At 40.4% G+C, this 25690-nt stretch overlaps 1 protein-coding gene across 10 annotated transcripts in view; it reads right to left on the reverse strand.

Annotated features, from left to right (window-relative positions):
• Positions 1–25690, reverse strand: part of PPFIBP2 (PPFIB scaffold protein 2) — a 139451-nt gene that overhangs the window by 90721 nt on the left and 23040 nt on the right. For all 10 annotated transcript variants that reach the window (XM_087718335.1, XM_087718346.1, XM_087718316.1 and 7 more), the window contains exons 2-3: positions 15282–15379; positions 2053–2267 (exon numbers count right to left, since the gene is read on the reverse strand). In XM_087718335.1, the coding sequence (XP_087574461.1) occupies positions 2053–2267; positions 15282–15345 (279 nt within the window). In that variant the 5' untranslated portion in view covers positions 15346–15379. The remainder of the gene's footprint in view (positions 1–2052; positions 2268–15281; positions 15380–25690) is intronic.

A 25690-nucleotide genomic window follows, 5' to 3' on the forward strand; every position in this document is an offset into this window, starting at 1 on the left:
ACACTAACAACTGAATGTTGCTCATATGATACAGAGCAGATCTATCAGAACAATACAAATCCTTTTCATCTTGAAGACATATAAGGGAGACTTACTCTAGTCTACGACAGTGATGGCAAGCCTTTTTGGCACTGAGTGCCGAAAAGGAAGCGGATGTGCGTGCACGAGGCACCAAGTACCAAAAAGCACGTGCGCATGCATGCTCATCTGGGCCATGACCAGAATCTGCCAAGGGAGCATGTGTGAGCTGGAAAATGTACTTCCGATTTTTGGCATGTGCATGCGCACCAGCCAGCAAGTGTTCCGGTTACTGCCACGCATGCGCATACGCTGATCAGCTGGGAGACCAGCTCTTCCAGTTTCTGGCACTGTGGCACACACAAAGGCCAACAGATCGTCATGTGCGCTTGTACGCCAGAAACCCAGAAGAGGATGTTGGGCAAAGCCACACATGCCAGGCGATATGGCTCTGTGTGTCACTTCGGGCATGCATACCATAGATTCGTCATTACAGGTCTAGAAGGACAATGTTAAATATAATACATTAATATTTCTTTATTCTGCTTGAGCAACCTGACATAGGCTTTTAAACTGGCCATATTTAAAATGCATATTAAAATACTTTAATTAAAAAAACAGTATAGAGTTCATAGTTGATTTATGTTTACATTAGTTCTCTCAATACTACTTTGCATTATATCATATGTTGAAGATTCATTACAGTTTTGAAGTAAAGCAGTAGAACCAATTTATTTGTGCCTTAGCATTTCCTAATGTCATGATTGCCATGAATCCATATCTGTACAAGTACTGCAAATTAGCCTAAATATATATCTGAAAATATATCCTCTTTAAACAGTTAATTTAGATCAATTCAGCTAATAATAATATGAAGATAGTACAACAAATATTAATTAGAAAAAAGTGTAGAGTCACTTTATGAACAATTTCCTATACAGGAAACTATTATTAGCTGATAACACATTCATTTCCTTGCTAACTTATTTCAGAGCAATAAATTAGGTGTCAAATGGAATAATACAATTTCCTTTCTCTATACTTATAATTAATATTAGGAAGGTCACAAATGAAGCACAGAGTTTTTGGAAGCTAAAGGAAAGGAAAACAACTAATAAAATAAATCACACAAACTTTATAATTTCAGCTATATTATTATTAAGTATTGGATTAACCAGAACCAAACCCTTCAGATTTAAAGGTTAAGAGGGTAGAGACAATATTCAAAATACAACATAACAAAACAAAGTCTGTACTTTTAACAATTTTTAAGGAAGTGCACCATGCAGATTAGAAACTCTTCTGTTGTGAGAGTTTGCAAATCTATTCAAAAATTTTAAGGTGTTTTGAAATCTGCAACAGTCACGAGTTCTCAGTATTACAGACTTCATTATGAAACACTACAGTACTTCTGTGCATGAAAATAGGGCCCTTGGCTATCAAACCAGCTACAAGTATTCCAAAGCTGTAATGCATATTAACTTGATTCAAAGCACAAATACCTACTGTATTAACTTTCAGATTTCTTTTGCATACCAAGTTTCTTGTCAATGAGGAGGACAAATTCATGAAACTACTTTTATCAAAAATATATAACCTTCTATTTTTCTCAAAGCAGAAACCAACTTATAGCTTGCAATAGTCTAAATTTCTATCCACACTTTTATCCACATAAACCTCCAAGGTCCCTTCCAACTCTATTATTACTCTATCTATCTACCTATTCTGTTACCACTTTTTTGTAGCAGTCCATCCAAGTGAAAATTTCAGATCTGCTGTTATGTTTGATGCAGTCCTCTGGCGAGGACCTTTTCCAGCACTGGTAGTTGAAATCCTAAAACTGGAACCACCTAATACAAATGCAAGGAAAACCACTGTGCTAACCTTTCTATTTTTAATCAAATAGTATTGTCTATACAAAACAACTCTTAATAAGCTTATTACATAGCCATTTCTGATACTTCAGAACAAAAACACTGCGGAAACAGGACTTGATACCCTCCAGCAATTTTATTTTTTTTTGCTTTTACTTACCAGATGTTCCTCCAGCCAGTCATGTATGCAAGCTACTGTAGCCCCTGGTACTTGGTGCCACAAAGCTTCTTTCTCTTGAGGATCCTTGAGCATTTCCAGCGCTAATTTCAAATCTTCCAAGAGGTGCAAAATTTGAAGGGAGCCAAAATACACTGATTGAGCAGGTGACACCATGTCATAGACACCATTTGTATATTCTGCAGCTGCCTTGGTGCCTAAAAAGAAACAACAGAGTTAACAGAAAGAGTGTTCAATAAAACGCTGAAGAGCCAGATTAAAGAAAGCTGGTTATTTGTTTATATACTGGAAAACCCTTGTGCATCTTATGTGTTACAAAGCATTGCCTGAGTCCTTGATGTAATCTTTATTCTTCTTTTAAGTTCAACTGTATCTCCTTTGATTAGGCGTCTTAGAATGGCAGTTGATCTTACCTGAACTACTATTTTAGGAGTTGGGACAGGAGGCTTCAGTAGAGGTATTAACACTCCCAATTGGCCACGAGACTGGGATGAAGCTGAAGCCACGCCTCTGTATGCCACCCTTGACTTCCAGTTTCATCGAAGTGAGCTCCCCCGAGACCTGAAAACAAGGCACAAAGAAGAACTCCCCCACTCCTGCTAGGGTAACTAACCTAGGGCGGGAACTGGAGACTCCTTTCCCAACTCCTAAAATAGCAGTTCAGGTAAGACCAACTGCCATTTTCCGAAGCGAGGGACAGGAGGCTCCAGTAGAGAGACCTACCAAAGCTAAGTCCCATGAGTGGGAAACTAACAATCTGCAATGACCTGCTGTAGCATCCTACGTCCGAATGCCGCATCAGCCGATGCAAATGCATCCAATCTGTAATGCCGAATAAACGGCCTATGTTGCTGCTCTGCAAATGTTGTCTATCTGAGCCTGGGAGGCCCAGGCTGCCGAGGTGGCAGCGTTCCTTGTTGAATGTGCCATAATACCAGCCGGCACAGGAAACTTCTGGGACCCGTATTGCAGGGCAATTGCCAAGTGGATCCACCGACTAATGGTGGAAGACATAACTCTCTTACCCAGCGACGAAGGTTGGAAGGATAAGAATAGCGCCTCCGACCTCCGGAGGCCATCCGCTTCAAATATATATGCAGGGCCCGTCAGACATCCAACAGCCAGTGCTGTTCACGTTCCCTAACCGGATCCAGACAAAAATCTGGACATACAACCTCCTGGGAGCAAAGGAAAATAGAATTTACCTTTGGCATAAAAACCGGATCCAACCTCAACACAACCCTCTTGCTGTGGAACATGCACAAATCCTCCCTGGAGGAAAGTGCCCCTAACTCTGACATTCGTCTAGCCAATGTGATAGCCACTAAAAACAGTTTCAGGCTAACCATCCTCAACGGCTCAAAGGGTTCAGCCATGAGACCCCCGCAGCACAGTAGAGAGATTCCACATGGGGAACCTATAGATCACTGGAGGGCGCAAATTGGAAACCCCCTGAAGAAACCTCTTAACAATGGGAAATGGGGTGAGGGAAACAGAGCCTTCGCCTGTAATAACTGTAGCAAGGGCAGCAAGCTGCCTACGCACAGTGCCCAGGGAGAAGCCCTTATCCAACCTGTCCTAGATAAACTCCTGGAACTGAGGCCCTGGTGGGCACCACCTGGGCAGCCTGACACCAGGTCACGAAGGAAGCCCAAGTGGAGTCATATATCCTCGTAGTGGATTGTCTGTGCAAGGCCTCTATGGTCCTAATCACTCGTAGTGACAAGTGAGCCTCCCATCAGGCGCTCTCACTCAATCTCCACACGGCTAGTTGCAGCTAGTGTGGCTCTGGGTGTACTAGCCTCCCCTGGTGCAACTCTATCTCCCCCTCCAGAATCCACCATGGAGGCCGGACTGACAGAGTCATGAGATCTGCAAACCAGGCCCTCCACGGCCAATGCGGTGCCACCAGAATCAGTTCTGCCTGCTCCCTGACTAGCTTCTGAACTACCCCGGGAATGAGGGGAGGAAAAATGTACAACAGCCTGTCTGGCCACCTAATGAGAAGGGCGTCGACCCCCTCCATTCCCCGAGAGGAGAACTGGGGAAGCTGAGAATTGGCCAGAGTGGCGAAGAGGTCCACCACTGGTCATCCGAACCTCTGGCAGATGCTCTGAAACAGCTCCAGGGAGAGGCTCCACTCTCCATTGTCCACCATCTCTCAACTCAACCAGTCGGTTTGATGGTTGTCAGCCCCCATGACATGCTCCACCTGGATCGACCGCAGGTGTCTCTCTGCCCAGTTGCCCAGCGACATCACCTCAACGTGCAGTGCCTTGGAATGTGTGCCGCCCTGCCAATTGATATGGGCCTTGGCCGCCACATTGTCAGTGAGAACCAGGATGTGACGACCCTTGACAGAGACCCGAAAATGTCAAAATGCCAGATGGATCGCCTTGAGCTCCAACCAGTTGATATTGTGTCGGAGCTCCTGCCAAGACCACTGACCCTGCACCAACTAAGACCCCAGGATCGCCCCCCAGCCGAAGAGACTGGCATCCGTGGTGAAGACGAGTCGCTCCTGGTCCCTGAAGTCGCATCCCTGAAGAAAGGCTGGGGACAGCTATCACTTGAGAGAGATCAGTACCTGGGGGGGTGGCCTTGACCTTGGCCAGTGAGCTGCTGGTGTTGGCTGTCTGGAACGGCAGGCATCACCACTGCAAAATCCTGGCATGCAGTCTCGCCCACAGCACCACCTCAATGCAGGATATGAGCTTCCCCAACAAGCTGGAGAGAAGAGCTATGGGAACATAACGATCCCTGCGGACCTGCTTAACCATTTTAACCAAACTGGACCTATGGTCTGGAGAGAGGAAAACCTTTCCTGAACGGGAATCTATAACTGCCCCCAAGAGGAGGATTCTAATGGACGGGGAAAGAGAACTCTTTTCAAAGTTAACAGAAAAACCTAATTGTTGAAGTGCGCCTATAACTTGCACAAGGTCTGCCCTCGTCTGACTCTGGGACACTCCCTGGATGAGAATGTCATCCAGGTAGCAATGTAGATATAACTCACTCCAGAAAAGATATAAGTTACAGCATGCCAACAAATTGAAAACAAAGCTGCAAATACCCTTGGGTACGCCGCCACTACCGCCAGCACCTTGGTGAAAGACCTGGGTGCAGAAGACAACCCAAATGGCAGGGCCCTATATTGGTAATGGCGCCCCAGGTAGGAGAATCAGAGGAAGCGCCTATGATCCGGGTGTAGATCAATAGACACCATGTAATCCCTCTTTCGAACACCTGGCAAAATAGACTTAAGGGAGGCTATCTTGAATTTGCGGTAAACCAAGTATTGGTTCAACAGCTTCAAGTCAAGAATAGCTCTCCAGCCCCCTGAAGACTTAGGCACCAGAAACAGGTTCTGAGATGAAACTGGAAGTCAAGGGTGGGCTCTACTGGAGCCTCCTGTCCCTCACTCCAGAAAAGATATAACTTACAGCATGCCAACAAATTGAAAACAAAGCTGCAAATACACTGACAAAAAGATGTAAATTACTACATGGTTTTGTTATGAAAGCTTTGACATAAATTCTGTAGGAGACCTTTCATTTTTTTATAAGTAGTTCTTAATTATTTTCTCAATAGTGTATAATGCAGTGCATACAGCATATACATTGCACATGACTGGAATGTAGCTATCTTTATTCAGTAAACAAAACTTACAAGTTCTCTGTTAAAATCAATTTTATGAAAACACACTATTTTATAGCTATATTATTTCATGAAAATATATTAATTCAACATCAAATCCACAGTGGCAAAAGCGAGAAACAGTCCATTCCCATTCACAGAAGAATCAAAACAGAAAAGTAACAATGATGCAGAAAAATAACGTTAGATAACTAAGGAATATGTTCAGTAGTGTGCTATTAAATGCTTTAGCAACCAGCTCTCCTCTTGCTGATACTGCTGTGTTGTAAACTGCCAAACATCTGATTGGCTTGCTAAGAGTCATGGCTCATGCCTGCTCTCAACCAGCTTGCAAAATTCCTGAAAAATTAAAAATGGACTCTTGAGGGCTACCATCATATTGCTATACCACTGAATATATCAATCAATTTCCCCAAATAAGCAATATCAATATTTATCACGTCCTAAGGCAAGATAAAGAGAACCCAGTTAAGCAAATGAGTCAGAAACATATATACCATCATATACCACCAATGAAACTTGGTAGGGGTAGTATCATGGTTTGGGCTTGCTTTGCTACCTCTGGACCAGGACAGCTTGCCATCAGTGATTCTGAATTCTGAATGGTATCAGCAAATTCTAAATGAAAATGTCCAGGTAACTTTCTGTGAACTAAAGATCAGGGAAAAATGGCTCATGCAACAAAACAACAATCTCAAGCACACAAATCGTAGAACCAAAGAATGATTAAAGCAAAAGAAAATGTATGTTAATGTTTTGGGATGGCCAAGTCAAAATCCTGACCTTAATCCTACAGAAATATTTAGGAAGCAACTGAAGTGGGCAGTTCTTGGAAGACAGCCAACCAACATCTCAGGATTGAAGCTATTCTGGAAGGAAGACTCAACTAAAATTCTGATGTGTAGGACTGATCAATAGTTATCAGAAACATTTAATTGCAGTTACTACTGCTCAATGGTGACATATCAGGTACTATAAGCAAAGGTTCACATGCTTTTGCCATACACAAATATGTAGCTTTGGATAATTTTCCTAATAAACAAATGAACAAATAGTCTGACTCATTTATTTAATTTGCTTCTCTTTTTCTAGTTTTAGGATTTATGGGGAAACACATTACATTTAGATCATATTTATTCAAAAATATTAAAAATTAAAAGAATTCACAAACTTTTAAGAACTCTATATGCAGAAGGAGCTTGCTAAAAAAGCAAAGGTTTTCATTAGTTGGTACATTTTAACTTTGTAAAATTAATATTATATTATTTTCCTTGAGCATAACCAGTAATTTTAGTGCAATCATGCCAAGAACACAGCGGGACAGTGAGATCATAAAATAAACTTATATATATACATAAATTGGTTACTTGAAATTACTTTGAACAACCATTAGATGTCACTGTCCTTTTAAGGACAAATGAGTGAAAGCATCATATAAATATTTATGACAAAACCAAAAGGTATACATATTTTATCATGACCAGGACAATACAATTAATTGGTTTTTGTGTGTGTAGGGAATTCTTCTTACTAGTGAAATAAAAAAAACCCTCACCTTAACTAAAAAAAGTAATTACCGGTATACAATGAAAAAAGTACGCATATTATTGTATAGTGATTAATTAATAGAAAACAGTTCCATATAGTAAATATAAATAACCATACAATCATTTCAATTCTTACATTTATTGAGATGATATGGCAACAAAATTCACCATCTTCTTATTTTAGAATGCTGACTTTTCAAAAATAGATAACAAAGTCATATCCAGGAAAACTATTTTAATTTAACAAATCCTGGCTTTTTCATGCATGTAAAACTTGTTTTTTTTTGTCAGGGAATTGTTTGGTCCATTGCCAACAAAATAATTTGGTTAAACTTTATTTGTGAAAGATATCAAATGAACAAAAAAAGTTTATCTAAACCTCACTCTGTTATCAGTACAGGTAGTTTTCAATTAGCAACTGCCCTGTTTATCAGCCGTTCAAAGTTACAACGGCACTGAAAAAGTAACTTCACTACTGATCCTCACACTTATGACTGTTGCAGCATTCAATCATGTGATTTAAGATTAAGGCGCTTTGCAGCTGGAGGGTGTTTCTGACTCTTGCAGTGTCCCATAATCACCCAATTGTCATTTCTATGCTTCGCAGCTTAAGTCCAATAAGCTGACTCCATGGCGAAACCAGCAGTAAAAGTACAAGTCATGGTTACATGATGTTTGGCTTAATGACCATGGCAGATGTGAGGTAAGTCCATTGCAGTCAGGCGGTGCCTCACTTAGTCACAGTGACACTTAGCTATTGAGTTACCAGCCCCAATTTTGTTAAGTGAGGACTATCTGTAATAATCAACCAGATTCCTATGGAAAACTGACAGTGGGATAGAAAGGCAGCAATGCAATCGTCAGCAGCTACACAAAACTTGAACAGGCATTTTTCTCATATGGAAATAGGAACATATGGAACCTTGGTGCCATGTGAAATTCACAGAAGAGAAATGGATATGTGTCATTCACTTCTTCTCAACCAAGAAAATTATGTCAATTAACAACCGCGGGTACTTATTATCTATCTCCACTACATATTTTTAATTGGAAAATACCAATCAATTCAGATAATAATGATCTTCTTAGTCAAAACATATGTTCCAACATTTGTAAAGACTTTTATTTTCAATAATTATAGGGCATTTTTCATTTAATTATACCTATTTAATTACTGCCTATTAATTTAATTGCTGCCTATTCTAAAACTAACTTCTGGTGTAAAGATTTCATTTTTTAAACAATAAAATCTGCTTCATTTTCAGATATTAGGGCTATCATTTAAAAAAGCCTAATACTTTATTAAACATTGATAGAATCTTTTAAAAATCAAGCTCCGCTCCTAGGTAGACTTGTCCATATAGTTTTCTTAGGAACATTACCAAAGCAGCCTTTTTAAAAACTTCCACAGTAAGTGTATTGCTTTGCGATCTCCTTGTCACATCCAAAAAGACCCTATTCGAGTTTTGAAATCACCCAGGATCAAATAGGTATTATCATACATTTACAATGAATAGAAATATCCCTTCCAGGTCATAATTTAATGGATTTGCAATAGAGGAAGAAGTGGTTGGCTGCGATTCTGCTGACTTCTCATTTGTCCCTGAGCATTTCCCTTTCCAGAGTATATCCCCCTGTTGTACACTGATTATGAGCCATGGTAGTGCAGTGGTTAGAATGCAGCACTTCAGGCTACTTCTATTGACTGTGGGTTGCCACCAGTTCAGTAGTTCAATTCTCAAGGTTGAGTCAGCCTTACATCCTTCCTTCTTGGAATGCCAAGAATTTGGAGCATCTTAAAGAGACAAACTCTGGGAAAGGCCATTTTAAGGGATGCTCCATTAGAAGTTTTGAAAGGATACTTACATTTTTTTTAAAAAGTTTAAACTCCTGTTTAATGAATCATGAGGCAGGATCTTCCTTCCTCTTCCTCTTTCTACCTAACTGATTCTTTGAATTTCTGCAATGAGGAAGGTATTTTTGGCATACCATAAATACAGCATTCCATATATTCAAGAATACGGGTCTCCTGAAAATACAAAATGAAGGCCAAGATGTCCCTAACTACATCCATTTATATCTATAGAGATTCATCTAGGTCATGGTTGTCCCAAAGGTGCTTTTTCAAAAGGCAACTAGACATTAATTTTCCTTAACAATGTTTCACTTCTCATTCAAGCAGATTTTTCAGTTCTGACTGAATGGTGGAAGATGGAAGTATTTATATTCATTTATAAATCCTAATATAAATCCTCCCATCCTCTACCATTCAATCAGAATTGAAGAAGCTTCTTGGATGAGAACATCTTCAAGGAAAAGCAAAATCCAGCTGTCTTTGAAAAAGCACCTTTGGGGTATCCATTTGTCTTTTACTGAGCCAATAGTTATGACTTTCCCTGAACAGCTGGTCTGCTAATTGCTCCTTGCATTGAAGGAGAAAACTATTATCCAGTGTTGTCAGTTTGAGAGGGGTAGCTCTACCCTTATTTGTCTGAAATTTCATTTTATTTAGAAGAGTTAAAAGTTGAAAACTGACATTTACAAAATTCTCCGAGAGAGCTTTTCTTGTTGGAAAGGGGGGGGGCTAGGGGGAGAAGTACAGAAAAATAGGCCCAGCACAGGATGGAAGAAACATAATCTTGCATCCATCTTCTAATCACAAACAGATGCTGTGTTATTTTTAAGCTAAATTGCGGAGGCAGTTGCTCCACTAGTCCTTTCACTTTCTGTCTGGAAAGGAAAAAAAACAATAAGGACTCTGGCCACAGAAGGATTCAGCTTGTACCTCTATTCCCTCTCCCAAATATATGTAGAAATGCCTATTTTTAACTCAGCATTTCCTATTTAACTAACTGAGCTTGGAGAGCGATCTGAAAATGAATCCTCCCATTTCACGTTAACTTAAATTTATAGTTGTGCTTATGTAGCGAGAAAGATACACAAATTAAGCACATTACACACATTAGAAAGGAAAAAAATGTAAATAAATACAAAAGAGCAACCCAAAAACATACTGTTTTCATCTTCTTTTCTCTTTCAAAATCTATAAAATGTTCTCACTATTTAGAAAGCTATAACCTCTACTGCATGTTTAAAACCCTGGTTTGTGCTCTCTCTTGCATTTACTTATACAGTTTCTTTAAAGTTGAATTGCAAGCTGCCCAGACTGAGATGGATGGCTACAGAAATTGAACAAACAAAAGTGTTCAGTTAAAAGAAATGCACACACAAACCTAAAAATCAAGTGGAACGCCCTTACTACAAACAAATTTTTCTATAGCAAGATATACTATCACTGGCATAACAGTGTCAATTGAACGTTTAATGAAAAAAAATATTTTCTAAGTGTCAGAAAAACAGAATTTATAGAGAGTGTTTTTATGTCTGTGTGTTTGCATATGTGCAGCATCTTTGCAATACAATGTATGTAGCTCCTTCTAAGATTCTGTGTACACATACACACATACACACACACACACACACACACATACACAGCTTTCTTTACTCAAAATAAGCTGTGGGGACAGTATTGTTCCCTTTTTAATCAACTGGATCAATACTATACTCCCCTAAACCAGGTTTATTATCAATTAAAAATACTTCCTTCCCAGGAAGGATGGAAGGAATTGGGCTGCAGTTGCAGGCCTCTTATTTTTCATCTGAAATTAAAGTAATTGGCTTGTTATACTGAACCAACAGCAGGCAACCTATACATTCTAACAAGAGATATTTGTAAATGTGGAGATTCAACTATTGCCTAAATTTCTTTAAATACATTAGAATAATTATATCAAAAAGATTTTTTTTCTTTATGAGGCTAAAAACTTTTATTTTTATTCATCTAAATTGCAATAATCATATGACAGATGTTTTAATATTTCCATCTTTATTGTTTTATTGTTGGGCATATATATTTGATTTGAAATTCTTTATAGAATACAAATAGATTAAGCAAAATAACCATTAGGAGCATAATTATGAACTTACTTTGATATTATGGTAGAGATTTGACCTGTTTTTTTAACCATCAATACATCAAAAGTTACACTGGCATTTGGAGATGTTGGGACAAAATGTTGACCCTTATTTACCTGAATAACCGGATAACTTCGGTTTGAAATTAACAGGTTATTTTTTTTAGGTATTGTGGTGGAAATGGCTTGGGCTGTAGTATATAAATTTTTTAAATCAAGTTATAGCAATTTAGATTTTAAACTGAGTTATTGCAAGAAGTATATCTATTGTCTAAAACAGCAAAAAAGCAAAAAAAAAAAAAAAAAACCATCCCACCTTACCTTTAGTTAAAAATAATATTTCACATTTTGCTTCCAGATGCTTCAATAGTATCTGGAACTCATGAATAACTATCAGTATTGGAATGTGTTTTGGATAATGGTAAGCCTGAAGCATCTTTTAAAAAATACTAATTCATCTTAGTTATATTATAGATAAGTGGCTAAGGGTATTAAATACTATTCAGTATGCTTCTTCAGTTAATAATCAGTTTGTTTTCTCTCCATTTTCTTTTTTCTCTTATTTTTTTATAATAAGGTAGAATGTAAGTTATTAAAAGTATATTAAAAACGTAATAGTTTTTTTCAGTAAAGGTAGCTGTAAAAACTTCACAAATTAAATGAAAAATAATAATGTAAAAACAGCAAGGGATGCTAAAATGATTTCTTTTCTGAATTAAATATATCAATACCATGCCTCTTTCCTAGTATTGAATTTTCAAATTTCTAATACTTTCACTTTATAATCATTATACAGTAAGATTTCTGGATGCTTAAGAACAGAAGAATATGCAACATCTAGAACCCTGGTGGCATAGTGGTTAAGTACAGTACTGCAGGCAAATTCTTCCCACAGCCTGGAGCTTAAGGTTGATTCAGCATTCTATCCTTCTGAAGTTGATAAAATGAGATTGTGGGGGGCAATAAGCAAGTAATGTTTTATACTGTAAACTGTCCATAGAAGGCTGTAAGGTGCTATGGGAGGGTAAGGTAAAAGTAAAGGTTTCCCTAGCACATATGTGTTAGTCATTCCTGACTTTAGGGGGCGGAGCTCATCTCTGTTGCAAAGCCGAAGAGCCAGCGCTGTCCGAGGACGTCGCCATAGTCATGTGGCCGGCATGACTAAATGCACAGAACACTGTTACCTTCCCACCAAAGGTGGTTCCTATTTTATGTGCTTTCAAACTGCTAGGTTGTCAGGGGGACAAGTAACGGGAGCTCACTCCATTACGCAGCACTAGGGATTTGAACCGCTGAACTGCCAACTTTTCTGATCAACAAGCTCAGCGTCTTAGCCACTGAGCCACCGCGTCCCTATAGGGTGGTATATAAGCCTAAAAGCTGCTGCTATCTAAACTCACCTAAAATTGATAATGCTCAATTAAATTGCATGAAAGCAGAGAGGAAGATGTGTTCAAGTGGCATGAAAGAAACGAATAAAATATGCCTTTTTAAATCAGTTTCTTTGAATGCCTAAGAAATTAAACAAAAGGAAGATCCCAGCTGTCTCAGATTCACAACAGCTATTGATCTACTTACTAGTTTTGGCAAATCAATTTGTCTTTCAGTTATAATTAAAATAATAAGGGTTGAAGTACCATAACATCTGTCAGACACTTCTGATTAGAAAATCCTGGATTTAGTATTCCCATAATAGAAAATGGATGCAGATGCAATAAACTATGTTAAGGCAGGCTTTTCCATCCCTTGTAAAAGTATCATTAGCCCTGCCTGAAGTATAAAGAAGCATATCCTTATTAAAGTATAAATAAATAATAAATTTGTTATGGAATTTGTGTAAGGATTAAAGATGTTGTGTATTATGTTACTGTTGCAAAGTTAGATTTTATTAAGCAGTTAAAACATGCTTTATTAATAAATTCTCAGCAAAATTACTGAGTCTTAGGAACAGTTTTAAGATTGCAAAATCAAGTGGCATTCTTAGAAAAGAAAATGGCATGTTTATCAGACAACTCCCTGGACAAGAGCTTGTAGTTTTTTGCCATTGTCTTCTTCTTCCTAGGCTAAGGTGGGACTAGAATTCACAGTCTCCCAGTTTCTAGGCTGGTGCCTTAACCACTTAGCCCATTCTGCTAGAGAGAAGTTCCCTGTGGATGGGCTCTAGCACAAATCCAGAAGCTCAAAAGACTAAACCTCGAGTACTGGTGACCAACCCAGATTAGATCCTGTAACATTATCCTGGGACATTATCCTGGGAAGTCTATTTGCCTTCAGTCACCCTAACCAATACATCAAACTGGCTCTTGCTATAGCGTAGGGCATCCTAACCAGAGGTGGTATTCAGCAGGTTCTGACCAGTTCTGGAGAACCGGCAGCAGAAATTTTGTGTAGTTTGGAGAACCGGTAAATACCACCTCTGACTGGTCTCTCCCCATCTATTCTCTGCCTCCCGAGTCCCAGCTGATCGGGAGGGAATGGAGATTTTGCAGTATCCTTCCCCTGGAGTGGGGTGGGAATGGAGATTTTATAGTATCCTTCCCCTGCCACGCCCACCAAGCCACGCCCACAGAATCAGTATTTAAAAAGTTTGAATCCCACCACTGATCCTAAACCTAATCTGCTTCTTTACAAATGGAAACTGGAATGATAGAAAATATTTTGAAGTGGGGCTGTCAGAAGCTAGCTGTTTCACTTTTTGATAAATTATTATCTTGTGAATGATAGTAGCAGTCATTTTATGGCTAAGCCTCCCATAATAGCCATTTTGAGTTAGCACACAAAAAATGCAGGCTGAGTCAGGCTCAATTGCAGTGCAGGCTTACAAACAGATTGGAAGGAAGCTCCTCTCTGTTACTTGTCATTTCAAATAGCTTCTCTGAGAATGTTATGTGATTCTGAAAGAGACTAAGACAGGAAAATGTTCACCTGCATGCAGCCAAATTTCCATCACTAAAGCTTTGCTTTTTTGATCAGGGATTTCAGGATTTTTTAAATTTCTTTTTAACTAACAGGTTCGACAGCCTGAAAGTCTGAAAATTCCTGTGAATAGTATCCCAAGTATTTACAGTCTTCTCCATGAAGAAAAAGAAATGATGCCACCACTTTAGGCTATTATTATTTAGACAAACTTGAAACAGAGGCATCTTTTTTTTCAGTCTCACACAAAAGCTTGCAGCCTTCTTTAATGACAGATGCTGTATTAGGAAGCACTTTTAAATTACTTCTGCAGCACAGACAGCTCTGTTATTTATAGGAGATTCTCCTGGTTTCAAAATATTCTCTGATTCAACTTTATCAGCTTTGTTATACACACTAAGAGCTATAAGATACAATTGGTTGCTTTGGGGATTCTTTATGACTAGGGAGGGAGTCACTTAACGGAGCAATTTTCAGTTCCGGCACTTGAAAAGAACAGAAAGTCCTAGTTATCCACCAGACTTTAAAAGGGTGGAAAGAGAAAGAGGAGTTTGTTATGACTTTGAAAGTGATACTTTAGAAACCACTATTTTCTGTTGTTTTAACTTTTTTTTTTTTTTGGCCTGAAGCTGAAGCCTTAACACTTGGGAGGCTTTTTTTTTCTTACAACATATATTTCAATACCTTATAAAGATAACATCCTTTTTCTTGGTATTTTTATGCTAAAATAATTAATAGCCTTTGCTATCACTGAAGATTCTTATTCTAATGTTAAATGACCACATCACTAAAAAATGTCCTTTTATTTGTGTGTGTGGGATAGATTTTATACTCTCCTTCACCATGTGGTCCCTATAAACTCAGTCTAGGTTACCACACTAGACTTTTTACAAAACAAAGTACGTTCTGCTCTCCAGGAAATTGACCTTGATCTGTTTAAAAATAGCTCAGCAGAAAGAATTATTGTGGTCAATAACTTGAGAAAGCTTGAACAGTCAACCATAAATGAAAATTCATCTGGATAGTTCATCTTTCATTATCATAGTTACGAAAGAGATTTTATGGCAGATATAGTGTTAGTAGGGTTTTTTTTTTTAAAAAAAGGCTCTCACAATACCTGCAATGATATCATCCATTTGTTCTAGAGCAGCTTCAAGCATGTGACTAGCATCAGAAGTCATCTTTTGTGGCTTGCTTGGATCTTGTTTTCTTAATCTGAAAGAGAGAAAAAGAGGTAATGCTTACTTATTTGTTTCATTACTACAGCTGCCCGTCTCAATAGGTGACTCAGGGCGGCATAGATCATAAGACATAAAAAGAATTAAACAGTGCAGAATAAATATGTATGGCACCAAGTAAAATTGATACTATGGATGTTAATACAACCAGGACCCTTAATGCACTTGGGGCTCCAGGCTGAGCCACATAACCAAGTCTTCACAATCTTGTAAAAGGCCAGTAGGGTTGGGGTAATCCTGATATCTGAAGGAACAATATTCCAGAGGGCAGGCAAGGGCCATGGAAGAGAAGGCACTTCTGGTTACCACCGACCAACATTCATTGGCCGATGGAGCCTGCAGGTGTCCAACCTGTCTGATCAAATTGGATGGACAGAGACAACTAGGAGAAGATGGTACCTGGCCCCAAGCCAAGAAGGGCTTTAAAGGTGATAAATACCCCTCAGATAGGGTCCGCAACTTGGGAGTCCTCCTGGATCCACAGCTGAGTTTTGATCACCATCTATCGGCTGTGACCAGGGGGGCATTTGCCCAGGTTTGCCTGGTGCGCCAGTTGCGGCCCTACCTGAATCGGGAGGCTCTCACGACAGTCACTCGAGCCCTTGTGATCTCTAAGCTGGAATACTGCAATGTGCTCTACATGGGGCTGCCCTTGAAGAGCACCCGGAGACTTCAGCTAGTACAGAACGCGGCCGCGCGAGTGATAGTGGGCGCACCTCGGTTCGCCCACATAACACCTATCCTCCGCGAGCTGCGCTGGCTGCCTGTAGATCTCCGGGTGCAATTCAAGGTCTTACTTACCACCCATAAAGCGCTCCATGGTAGTGGATCTGACTATCTGAGAGACCGCCTCCTGCCAATAACCTCCCTGCGTCCCATCAGATCGCATAGAGCGGGCCTCCTCCGTATTCCATCCGCCAGTCAGTGCCGACTGGCGACCACCCGGAGGAGAGCCTTCTCTGTTGCTGCTCCGACGCTATGGAACAATCTCCCCGTGGAGATCCGTACCCTGACCACAGTCCAGGCCTTCCGCACAGCCCTCAAGATCTGGCTAGCCCGTCAGGCCTGGGGATAAATTTTCTTGCCCCTCCCGAATGCTGAGTGAATGTTGTGTTTTAGTACTTTTTGTTATCTCACACTTTTTTTTCTGTATTTTGTCTTTCACTCCCCTTCCCTTACTATTGTAAGCCGCCCTGAGTCCCCTTAGGGAAAAGGGCGGCCTATAAATGTTAAATAAAAAAAACAAAACAAAAAAAAAAAAACCTAACACCCAGAATTGCATTTGAAAATACACTGACAATCAATCCAGCTTATGAAGCAGTGGTGTTACATGTATTGAATGCCTGATGCCTTTACTACCCATCTAGCCGGATTCTGCACTAGTTGAAGCTTCTGAATGCTCTTCCAGGACAACCCCATGTAGAGCACATTGAGGTAGCCCAGATGAAAGGTGTCCAGAAGACATGAGTGACTATGAGCAAATTAAATCATAACAACGTAGCTACCACAATCTTAATTTGCTATCAACAGAAACCATTTAATTTTAATGATAAATACATATGTAAAAGTCCATAATCAGATCATGATCATCCTTGTGATTTATAAAAGCAGTGGATTAAATGAACAAGTATACAGATGACTCAAGAGGGTGTCAGGGGCAACAATTTTACCTTAAATGGTTGTCAGAAGACCAGTCATACTCACTGGAGAACCCACTAGATGGCAGACTTTTCTAACCACCAGACTTTCTTACAAATTGATGGGTAAGAATGCCCATCATAGCAGATTCTGTTCTGCCAGCTATCTTGAATGGTGTCAGTGTAAGGAGGAAAATACTACTTTAACCAAGGATGGTTTAAGGCTATCTCTCTCGTGGAATGGGGATGAGAGGAAGGCAGCATTATTGGGGGGTGAGGGGGGATAAGTACATCCAGGATGCAATCATGCTAATTAAGATGGTCTGCCCAAATACTTCATGGACCCAGAGGGATGCTGATAGGCAGGTGCAGAGGCTCCCTGTGATCTGGAGGGCAGTTCCATCAACTGTCTAGTCAGCTGCTATCGAGTTTATACTGCTACAACGGGGTTAGTTGTAAATTGTCTTGAGAATAATTTGATTGAAAAAAAGGTGTTATAGTAGTGGTGCAATTCAGACGGTTCTATCCGGTTTGGGTGATCCGGTAGCAGTGGCGGTGGGAGGCTCTGCCCGGATGTCATGTTCCATTTTTGATGTTCTGTGCATGCGCGGAAGGCCCTGCGCATGCCTGGAAGGTCCTGTGCATGCGTGGAAGGTCCTGTGCATGCGTGGAAGGTCCTGTGCATGCGCATAGTTGGTGCATGCACTCACATTTACGAACCGGTAGCTAAGGTAAGTTGATTTCACCCCTGTGTTATATGTTTGAGTTAAGCCATTAAGGTGTTGAATGAGGAGTAGGGAAACATAAGTTGAAGTTAGGGATCATGATGGCTCAAACTATTAGTTCGCTGTTGATGATTGGCAGGCTCATATTCAAGGCACAGTGTTACTGCAGAACATCACACGCCCCCGCTCGTGCCAACTCAACAGTTCACAAACCGCCAACCGTGACTAGATAAATGGGTACCACTATGTTAGGCAACTGAACAAGGGCATGAAAGGAGCCCCCAAGTGAGCAATGATGATGTCACTGTTCAATCCTTTCAATCTTCAGTGCTCCCAACACAACTGTAGTAGTCCACCTACAACCTAGAAGGTCACAAAGGAGTACTGGATTGATTGCTCTTGCTCATCTCCCCACTACTTTCCCACTATTATTTGCTGTTGCTATGCGGGAAAAGGAAGAGAGCATCATGTTTTCTACCTTGAATTCTTGAATGAAAAGCAAGATATAAATCTACCAAAAAATAATTTAATTATACCCATAAAGTCAAAAAGAAAAATTCATTATTTTATAACACAGAATTATAAAACCCGACAATGAGCATCTGTTATATTGATTTCTTTTTTAAATACAGAAATGTCCTAAAAGTTGCTCATCGCTTTCTAAAGCCCAATTATTAATAGCTTTACTTATTTTAGTTTGCAGGACGGGAGCTGGAAGTAGTTAACTGGCATATATTTAATGTTTTTCTCCACTCCAAGCCTTGCTCAATCCCAGATTTGCAGAGCTCCTCAGGTGGAACAGCCTCCAACACAACTTTGGCAGAAGCATCAGACATTTCTAGGCATGACCTCTAGCTTTCAGTTTGCTATTCACAACAGATTTAAAGTTCATTTCAGGAAATACGATTACCAAAACATTCCTTCTCTGAAAGAATTTGGCAGCCTATTTTCTTTTTTCCCCCTTTAAGAGGGGAAAAAATTCCCTGGATATCAGTAGGTGCATATATATGCTAAATTAAATTATTAAATTATTTGGGATGTTCTCCCCAAAATTATAATCTATGCATCTATTTTGTTTATGTTATTTGCACATGTCCATGATGGCGAAGCTGTGGCACACGGAGCCATATTTGGTGGCATGCCAGCCATCAGCTCTATTTTTCGCCCTTCCGGAGGGCCAGCGGAGGCTGTTTTCACCCTCCCAGGCTTCAGGAAAGCCTCCGGAGACTGTGGAGGGCGAAAAACATCCCCAAGGGGCCAACTGAAAGTTTGGGAATGAACTTCCATTTGGCCTGTTGGGACCATTTTTCGCCCTCCCCAGCCTCCGGAGGCTTTCCTGAAGCCCGGGGAGGTCAATAACGGCCCCAATAGCCCAACTGGGAGTTCGGGAATGATCCTTTTTCCGCTTCCAGAGGGCCTCTGGGGGGGGGGGGCAGGAAAGGCCGTTTTTGCCTTCCCCAGGCTTCAGGAAAGTCTCCGGAATTTGGGGAGAGGTTGTGTGTGCATGCATGGGGGGGGTCATGCATGCATGCACATGGGGAGGATTGAGTGGCCACACGCACGTGATAGCATCGTAAGAAAAAGTTTCACCATCACTGACTTATGTGATATGCATTTATGTTATGTTATGCATTCAGAATACTGTATTATTTAACACAAGCCTATGTTTACTCAAGAGCAAGTATTGAGTGGGGTACAATAGTCAACAAGGAATGTTGAGTAGTAGGAACAATCATTTCAGTAATCTTTATAAAGCTCCAGTGAAACTACTTAGCAGGATATTATTCTTTTATAGGGCAGTACTGAATCTTGCAAAAAGGCCACCTAGAGTGTTGATGATGATAAAAACTAGAAACAGAAAACATTTTATTCTCTTACCCGCTGCTCTATGTAAAGCACTCAAGCTGTTGCAATCAAATCACAGATCAAACTTCGTTGGAGTAAGCCTTAAGGCTTTCTGTTTTGTATAACTCATCCCTCACACAAGGAACAGGCACTTATTTGCATAAGGCTATTTTATGCCAAACATTTTCTTCCACAGGTGCAGAACATAAACAGGATCAAACTAGTTGACACTATCTTACACAGAAATTATCCAAAATATCTTCTTTGCTGGCCATTTGTATGTGGGGAAACTGCTACAGCTTCCAGAGCACGGCTGTTTCCCCAAACTAAAAATAGATGGCTAGCTGTACCTATCGAAAATGTACAGTTTCTATGTGTCATTTATTTATTTAGATCCACCTTTATTATTTTTATAAAAACTCAAGGCAGCAAACATACCTTAATACTCCCTCATCCTTCTACTTTCTCCACAACAGCCACCCTGTGGGGTGAGTTGGGATGAGAGAAAGTGACTGGCCTAAAATCACCCCACTGGTTATTCATGCCTATGACAGGACTAGAACTCTCAGCCTCCTGGTTTCTATGCCAGCACCTTAACCACTAGACCAACCTGGTGAATCAAATATTTAGAAACCACTATTGTAATTACTGATATAATTCTGGAGCATGAGATAATTTTATTTCCTGAGCATTAATATTTCTTTTCTTTTCCCCCTCTGCAGATATATTGGAATTCTGATTTCCAGCCAAATACCCAGGTGTCTAGAAATACAAAAAAAAAAAACCCTCTAATCTCACCACACTTTTAATCTGAACAGATTAAAAAAATCAGGATTCTCAAACAGAATTATTTAGGCCACTCTTTAGGGGTTTTTTTTTTTTGAAAGAGAAATAAATAAGCCCAAGAATTAATAGAAATTGTTACTCATAATGGCTATTAGTGTCACATTTCTGAAACATTCACCAATGTTGAACTGGATCATTTTTACGGCAATACAAGAAGTTTAGCATTGGAATTTGATCAGCATTGATCTTGTATGGGAAAAAGTTAAGTAGCTATATTTGTTATCAGGATGAGACAGAATTTATAAAATATTTAGTCCATTATGAGGGGGTAATTCCAATATTTGAGTTAGGTACCTTATAAGTATGTAGGTGCAGATGTCTGTTTGTGTGTATGCATATGTGCATGCTAGTAACAGTAGTGTTTTTAAGATGTGATAAAACCTGCACCAAAGTTATTTTGCAATTAACATCTGCAGCAATTTTTAAGCAATACTGTAAACGCAGGGGAGCTATGCAAAAGAAATAAGGACTCTTATTGTCCCTGCCTGAATGCTTTATAGCTGATTGTTGGAGATTAACAACAAGAAAAGATATGGAAGTAAGTAAAGAAAACAGCTCCCAAGCTAATCCATTAAACTACAATAATCAAAGAAGATGACTATTTGAGAGACCAGGAAATGATGAGGTGGAATGGATGCTCCTGTAAAAGGTTTGTTTCCCAAGTTTGATTAGCTCCTTCCAAGTGCCTGTGATTGGGTAGCTGGTAATGGTTTGACAGCAAAAGTAACTCTGATTGAGATGACTGTCAGTGCTCCAATCACAAAGATATCTGAATTAAGGGAGACCTGTTGATTAGTGATTTCAGTCCTACTCTCCACCTCAATACCGTATTTGAAGCAAGTGGCTTTATTTCAGCACAGTTGCTAATGCACTGCTGTCTGTAATCCTCCAGTATCTGGGAAAAACAAATCAAGGCTGTAGTTTCAAGAGTGTTTTGAATTGGGATAAGGAAGTTTATAGCCATCCATCCTAGCACATGTCAGTCTGACATTAATAGTTTTGTTTTAACTGCACCTTAAAATTCAGGCTTGCCTGAGATATAAGGCTGCTAAAAATCCTTACAAGTAACCTGTTTGTCTTATGAAAGAAGGTTTTAACTTCTGTCATTTTGATTTATACATTCTCATGAATACAAAAAGGCTCAACATAACATATTTGGTGCCAGGCACAATGCAAAAATAACTTCAAATATGGATATAGCATAGTAGCTTATAAACCGACTGCTAATAAAAACAAATAATTTCAGAGTTAGAAAGCTAAACATGTATGTTTGTTCAGGATCAGGATTCAAAGAGAGTGATCCATATTGCTGGGAATTCCTTTCAGAGAGAACCTCATTTCCTGTTAAGCAGTGTTATAAATCAAAAAAGTGTTCTTGGTAAAGCAGGCCATTTTCCTAGTTCATCTGCCTGAATTATTTTTTTTGGGGGGACCCCATCTTATCAGGGTCTAATGGCCACGATTCATTTGGGCTACCAAATGAAAACAAAAAGGATTTTGCTATACTTGAATAAATTCTTTGCCTAGAATTTGTAATAATATACTGTACCCACGTTTTGATCTGATTAGAATAATTAGGATCAGAAATATTTAGGGGAGTGCATGGAATAGAAAACACAGAGCAGAACATTCTTCCAAACCATCAAATCAATCACAGTTTGGCAGAAACGAAATTCCAAATAGTTTTGTTGCTTCCAGTTTCAACCAAAACAGACTATGAAAACATCATGGAGTGATTTTAGGGGGTGACCAGAGCAAGACTGGCATATAATGTATCTTTGCACTCGTCCTTTCTCCTAGGTTGACCCTCCATGTGCTAAACACATGCCCTTCACCCTCCCCTCTGCTGCTGTCGCTAGCATCTGGCTATAATAATCTCAATTGTACTGGATAGAGTTTGAGCATAATACACTCCACTCAGCTGGCATTGCCAATTTCACCATTTCCAAGCACCTCCCCCCCACCAGTGTTGGCCTTTTTTCCATTCTGCCAGTTTCTCCCCCCCCCCCCCCAAACCACTGCCTGGAACCACCACCAAGTTTCAATTTGTATCCAGAAGTAGTAGCCTTGTTTTATTCTGTATATGGATGGAAGTTTCAATTGTGTGTGTGTGTGTGTGTGTGTGTGTGTGTGTGTGTGTGTGTGTGTGTGTGTGTGTATGTATAATACAATACAATAGCAGAGTTGGAAGGTACCTTGGAGGTATTCTAGTCCAACCCCCTCCCTAGGCAGGAAACCCTATACCAGCGATGGCGAAACTTTTTTGGCTCGCGTGCCATAGGTGGGAGGAGCACAAGGGGGTCGTGTGCGGGCGTGCCGCACCAATAATGCAATGTGCGACCCCCCAGTGCTCATGAAGCCTCCGGAGGGCCTCGGGGGGGGGAGTCTCTTTTCGCCCTCCCCAGGCTCCTATAAAGCCTCTGGAGCCCGTGGAGGGCGAAAAATGGCTTTAAAAAAGGGTGAACTCAGCTGGCCAGTGGGCACATGTGTGCTGGCCAGCTGGCAGGGCAGCACCTCGCATGCCCTGACAAATGTCTCCGTGTGCCACCTGTGGCACGCGTGCCATAGGTTTGCCATCACTGCCCTATACCATTTCAGACAAATGGCTATCCAACATCTTCTTAAAGACTTCCAGTGTTGGGGCATTCACAACTTCTGGAGGCAAGCCAGAATGTGTATATGTATGTGTATACATGAGCAGTCATTATATGTATGTGTATGTATGCATGTATACACACACACATACACACATATAATGACTGCCCATGTCTATTTATATTTGCAACTATATATGCAATTATACTTGCAATTTGCAATTATGCCTTGTGGAGCATTATCCAATCAGCAAGGCAATCAATCAATCAATCAGTCAATCAGAATAGAGCTGAAAGGGATATTGGAGGCCTTCTAGTTCAGCCTCCTGCTCAAGCAGGAGTCCCTATACCATTTCAGACAAATGGCTGTCCAGTCTCTTCTTAAAAACCTCCAGTGATGAAGCACTTACAACTTCTGAAGACAAGTTGTTCCACTGGTTAATTGTCCTCACTGTTAGGAAGTTTCCCCTTAATTCCAGGTTGCTTCTCTCCTTGATTAGTTTCCATCCATGGTTTCTTGTCTTCTCTTCTGGAGCTTTGGAAAATAAGCTGGCACTCCCCCCCCCCCCACTTCTTTGTGGCAACCCTTCAAATACTGGAATACTGATATCGTGTCACTCTGCTTTGATCAGATTGTTGTCAACCCCACTGTCAGCCCTCATGTCATGCCACCCCACTTGGAGATCACTTGGTTCCAACCCTACCGGTCTTTTGTAAGGAGCAAATATATCACTGTGCCACTAAGCTTGAGGACCCGAATGTGTAATAGAGCCTGTGCAGAGGTTATGTTGAATGTTGATTGTTGCAGACTTTGTTATTCAGTTCATATATGCCTTTATATGCTTTAAGATTCAATGCTGCTCTTTTTGTAGTTATTTAAAATTTTGTAAGGCAGAGTCATGCAATTGAGACAGGTGGTTATATAAACTGAAGAAATAAACAATACCACTCTTTGATCCTGTGGATGGTGAATTCTCTGAGCCATTCTCCACCAGCAGGAGATTAGGAGACTTTTGCCATTTTCCCTTCACACCTTGAAAATCTGTTTAGACAGTATAGGGGATCTTCCAAAGGAACGTTTCAGGCAAGAATTAGCAAAATGTGCCTTCTCTCCTTTTCTGTCAGCAAGGACTATGATGAGAATAAAAATATTCCATGGGAAAAAAGGACCCTTCTGGTTAAAGGAAGTTAAGATAGGACCGAAACTTGCTATACAGGCAGTTACTAAATATTAAAACTTGCTAGATTAAAAACTCTGGTAAACAAACTGTAGGAAGATAGCACCCATCCCTCTCCTAGAAAATGAAATATTTTAGGAAATATTAAAAGGGCAGAATATTTCCCACTAAAGGGAGGTAGAAACTCATTCCCACTCCCAGCTTTGTCAATGAGGAGCCAGAGAAACATGTTTTAGGCAGAAAACAGACTCACTCTTCATAGCTCCCTCCACCTTTGTCAATGGGCCATTAAAGACCTGAGCCAGTCTATTCTACATAACAAAGATAAACGTCCTTCAGGCAGACCCATTTGCAACAGAAACTCACCACATGGCATCTGGGAACGCAACCAAGCTTAGGACTCAAAAGATTCACAACCTACAAAGTTAGCTAAGATCCCCCGCCCCTGGGAGTCTGACAACCAATCAGAATACATTTCTTACACAGGAACAGGAAACAGAGAGGTGGGGCGAACAGAGGGTATAAAAAACTCAGGAACTCTCTCTCTCTCCCCTTCTTTTTTCTTCACTCAACATCTTTGAAGCATATGATCGCCTTTTTACCTAGGACCCCAAGCCATGTGGTCTTGTCCACCATTAAAACCATCTTTCCAAACAGCCTCCATATTTTCAGTGTCTTTTTCCCCACTTGGAATTGAGCCCAGATGGATGTTTCTTCCAACAAAACCACAGAAGTACACAGAGAACCACGACTGTCTGACAATCTTTCAAGGCATAGGAAAGAGAGAAGAGTTAGCACAGGTTTTCTTTGGAAGAGTTTTAATGATCAGGTTCCCTTATCGCGGGAGCTCTGTCCTACTCATTCATTAGGCAATCATGCCTTTCTCTAATACAGGTAATCCTTGACTTATGACATTCACCCAGTGTGATCACCATTTGCAATCTTCCCTGCTGGCTTCCCCAGTATGTCAATGGGTAACTTGGCAAGGAAGGTCACAAGTTGCTAGGGTCAGTCTCCCACATCAGTGCATTGTCTTTCAGCCCCTCTGCACTTGTGCCAGCCAGTGACATATTAGATTAGATTAGATTGTTTATTTGTATGCCGCCCTTTTCCCTGGGGGGACTCAGGGCGGCTCACAATCCAAAGGAAGGGGGGGGGAAACAGACTTTTACATATAAGACAGTACATGATTAAAACGCAACATTCATACCATTCGGGCGGGTTACAATCTTTAGCCCCAGGCCTGACGGGATAGCGAGATTCTAAGGGCTGTGCGGAAGGTCTGGAGGGTGGTGAGGGTACGAAGCTCTACGGGGAGATCGTTCCATTGGGTCGGGGCTACCACCGAGAAGGCTCTCCTCCGCGTGGTGGCCAGTCGGCATTGGCCAGCGGATGGAACTCGGAGGAGGCCTAAACGATGAGATCTAATGGGTCGTGTGGAGGTGATCGGCAGTAGGCAGTCT

Source organism: Thamnophis sirtalis, unplaced genomic scaffold (assembly GCF_051295495.1).
Source record: "Thamnophis sirtalis isolate CommonGarterSnake01/CBP01778 unplaced genomic scaffold, rThaSir2_p1.2 scaffold_1, whole genome shotgun sequence".
NCBI classification, from domain to species: Eukaryota; Metazoa; Chordata; class Lepidosauria; order Squamata; family Natricidae; genus Thamnophis; species Thamnophis sirtalis.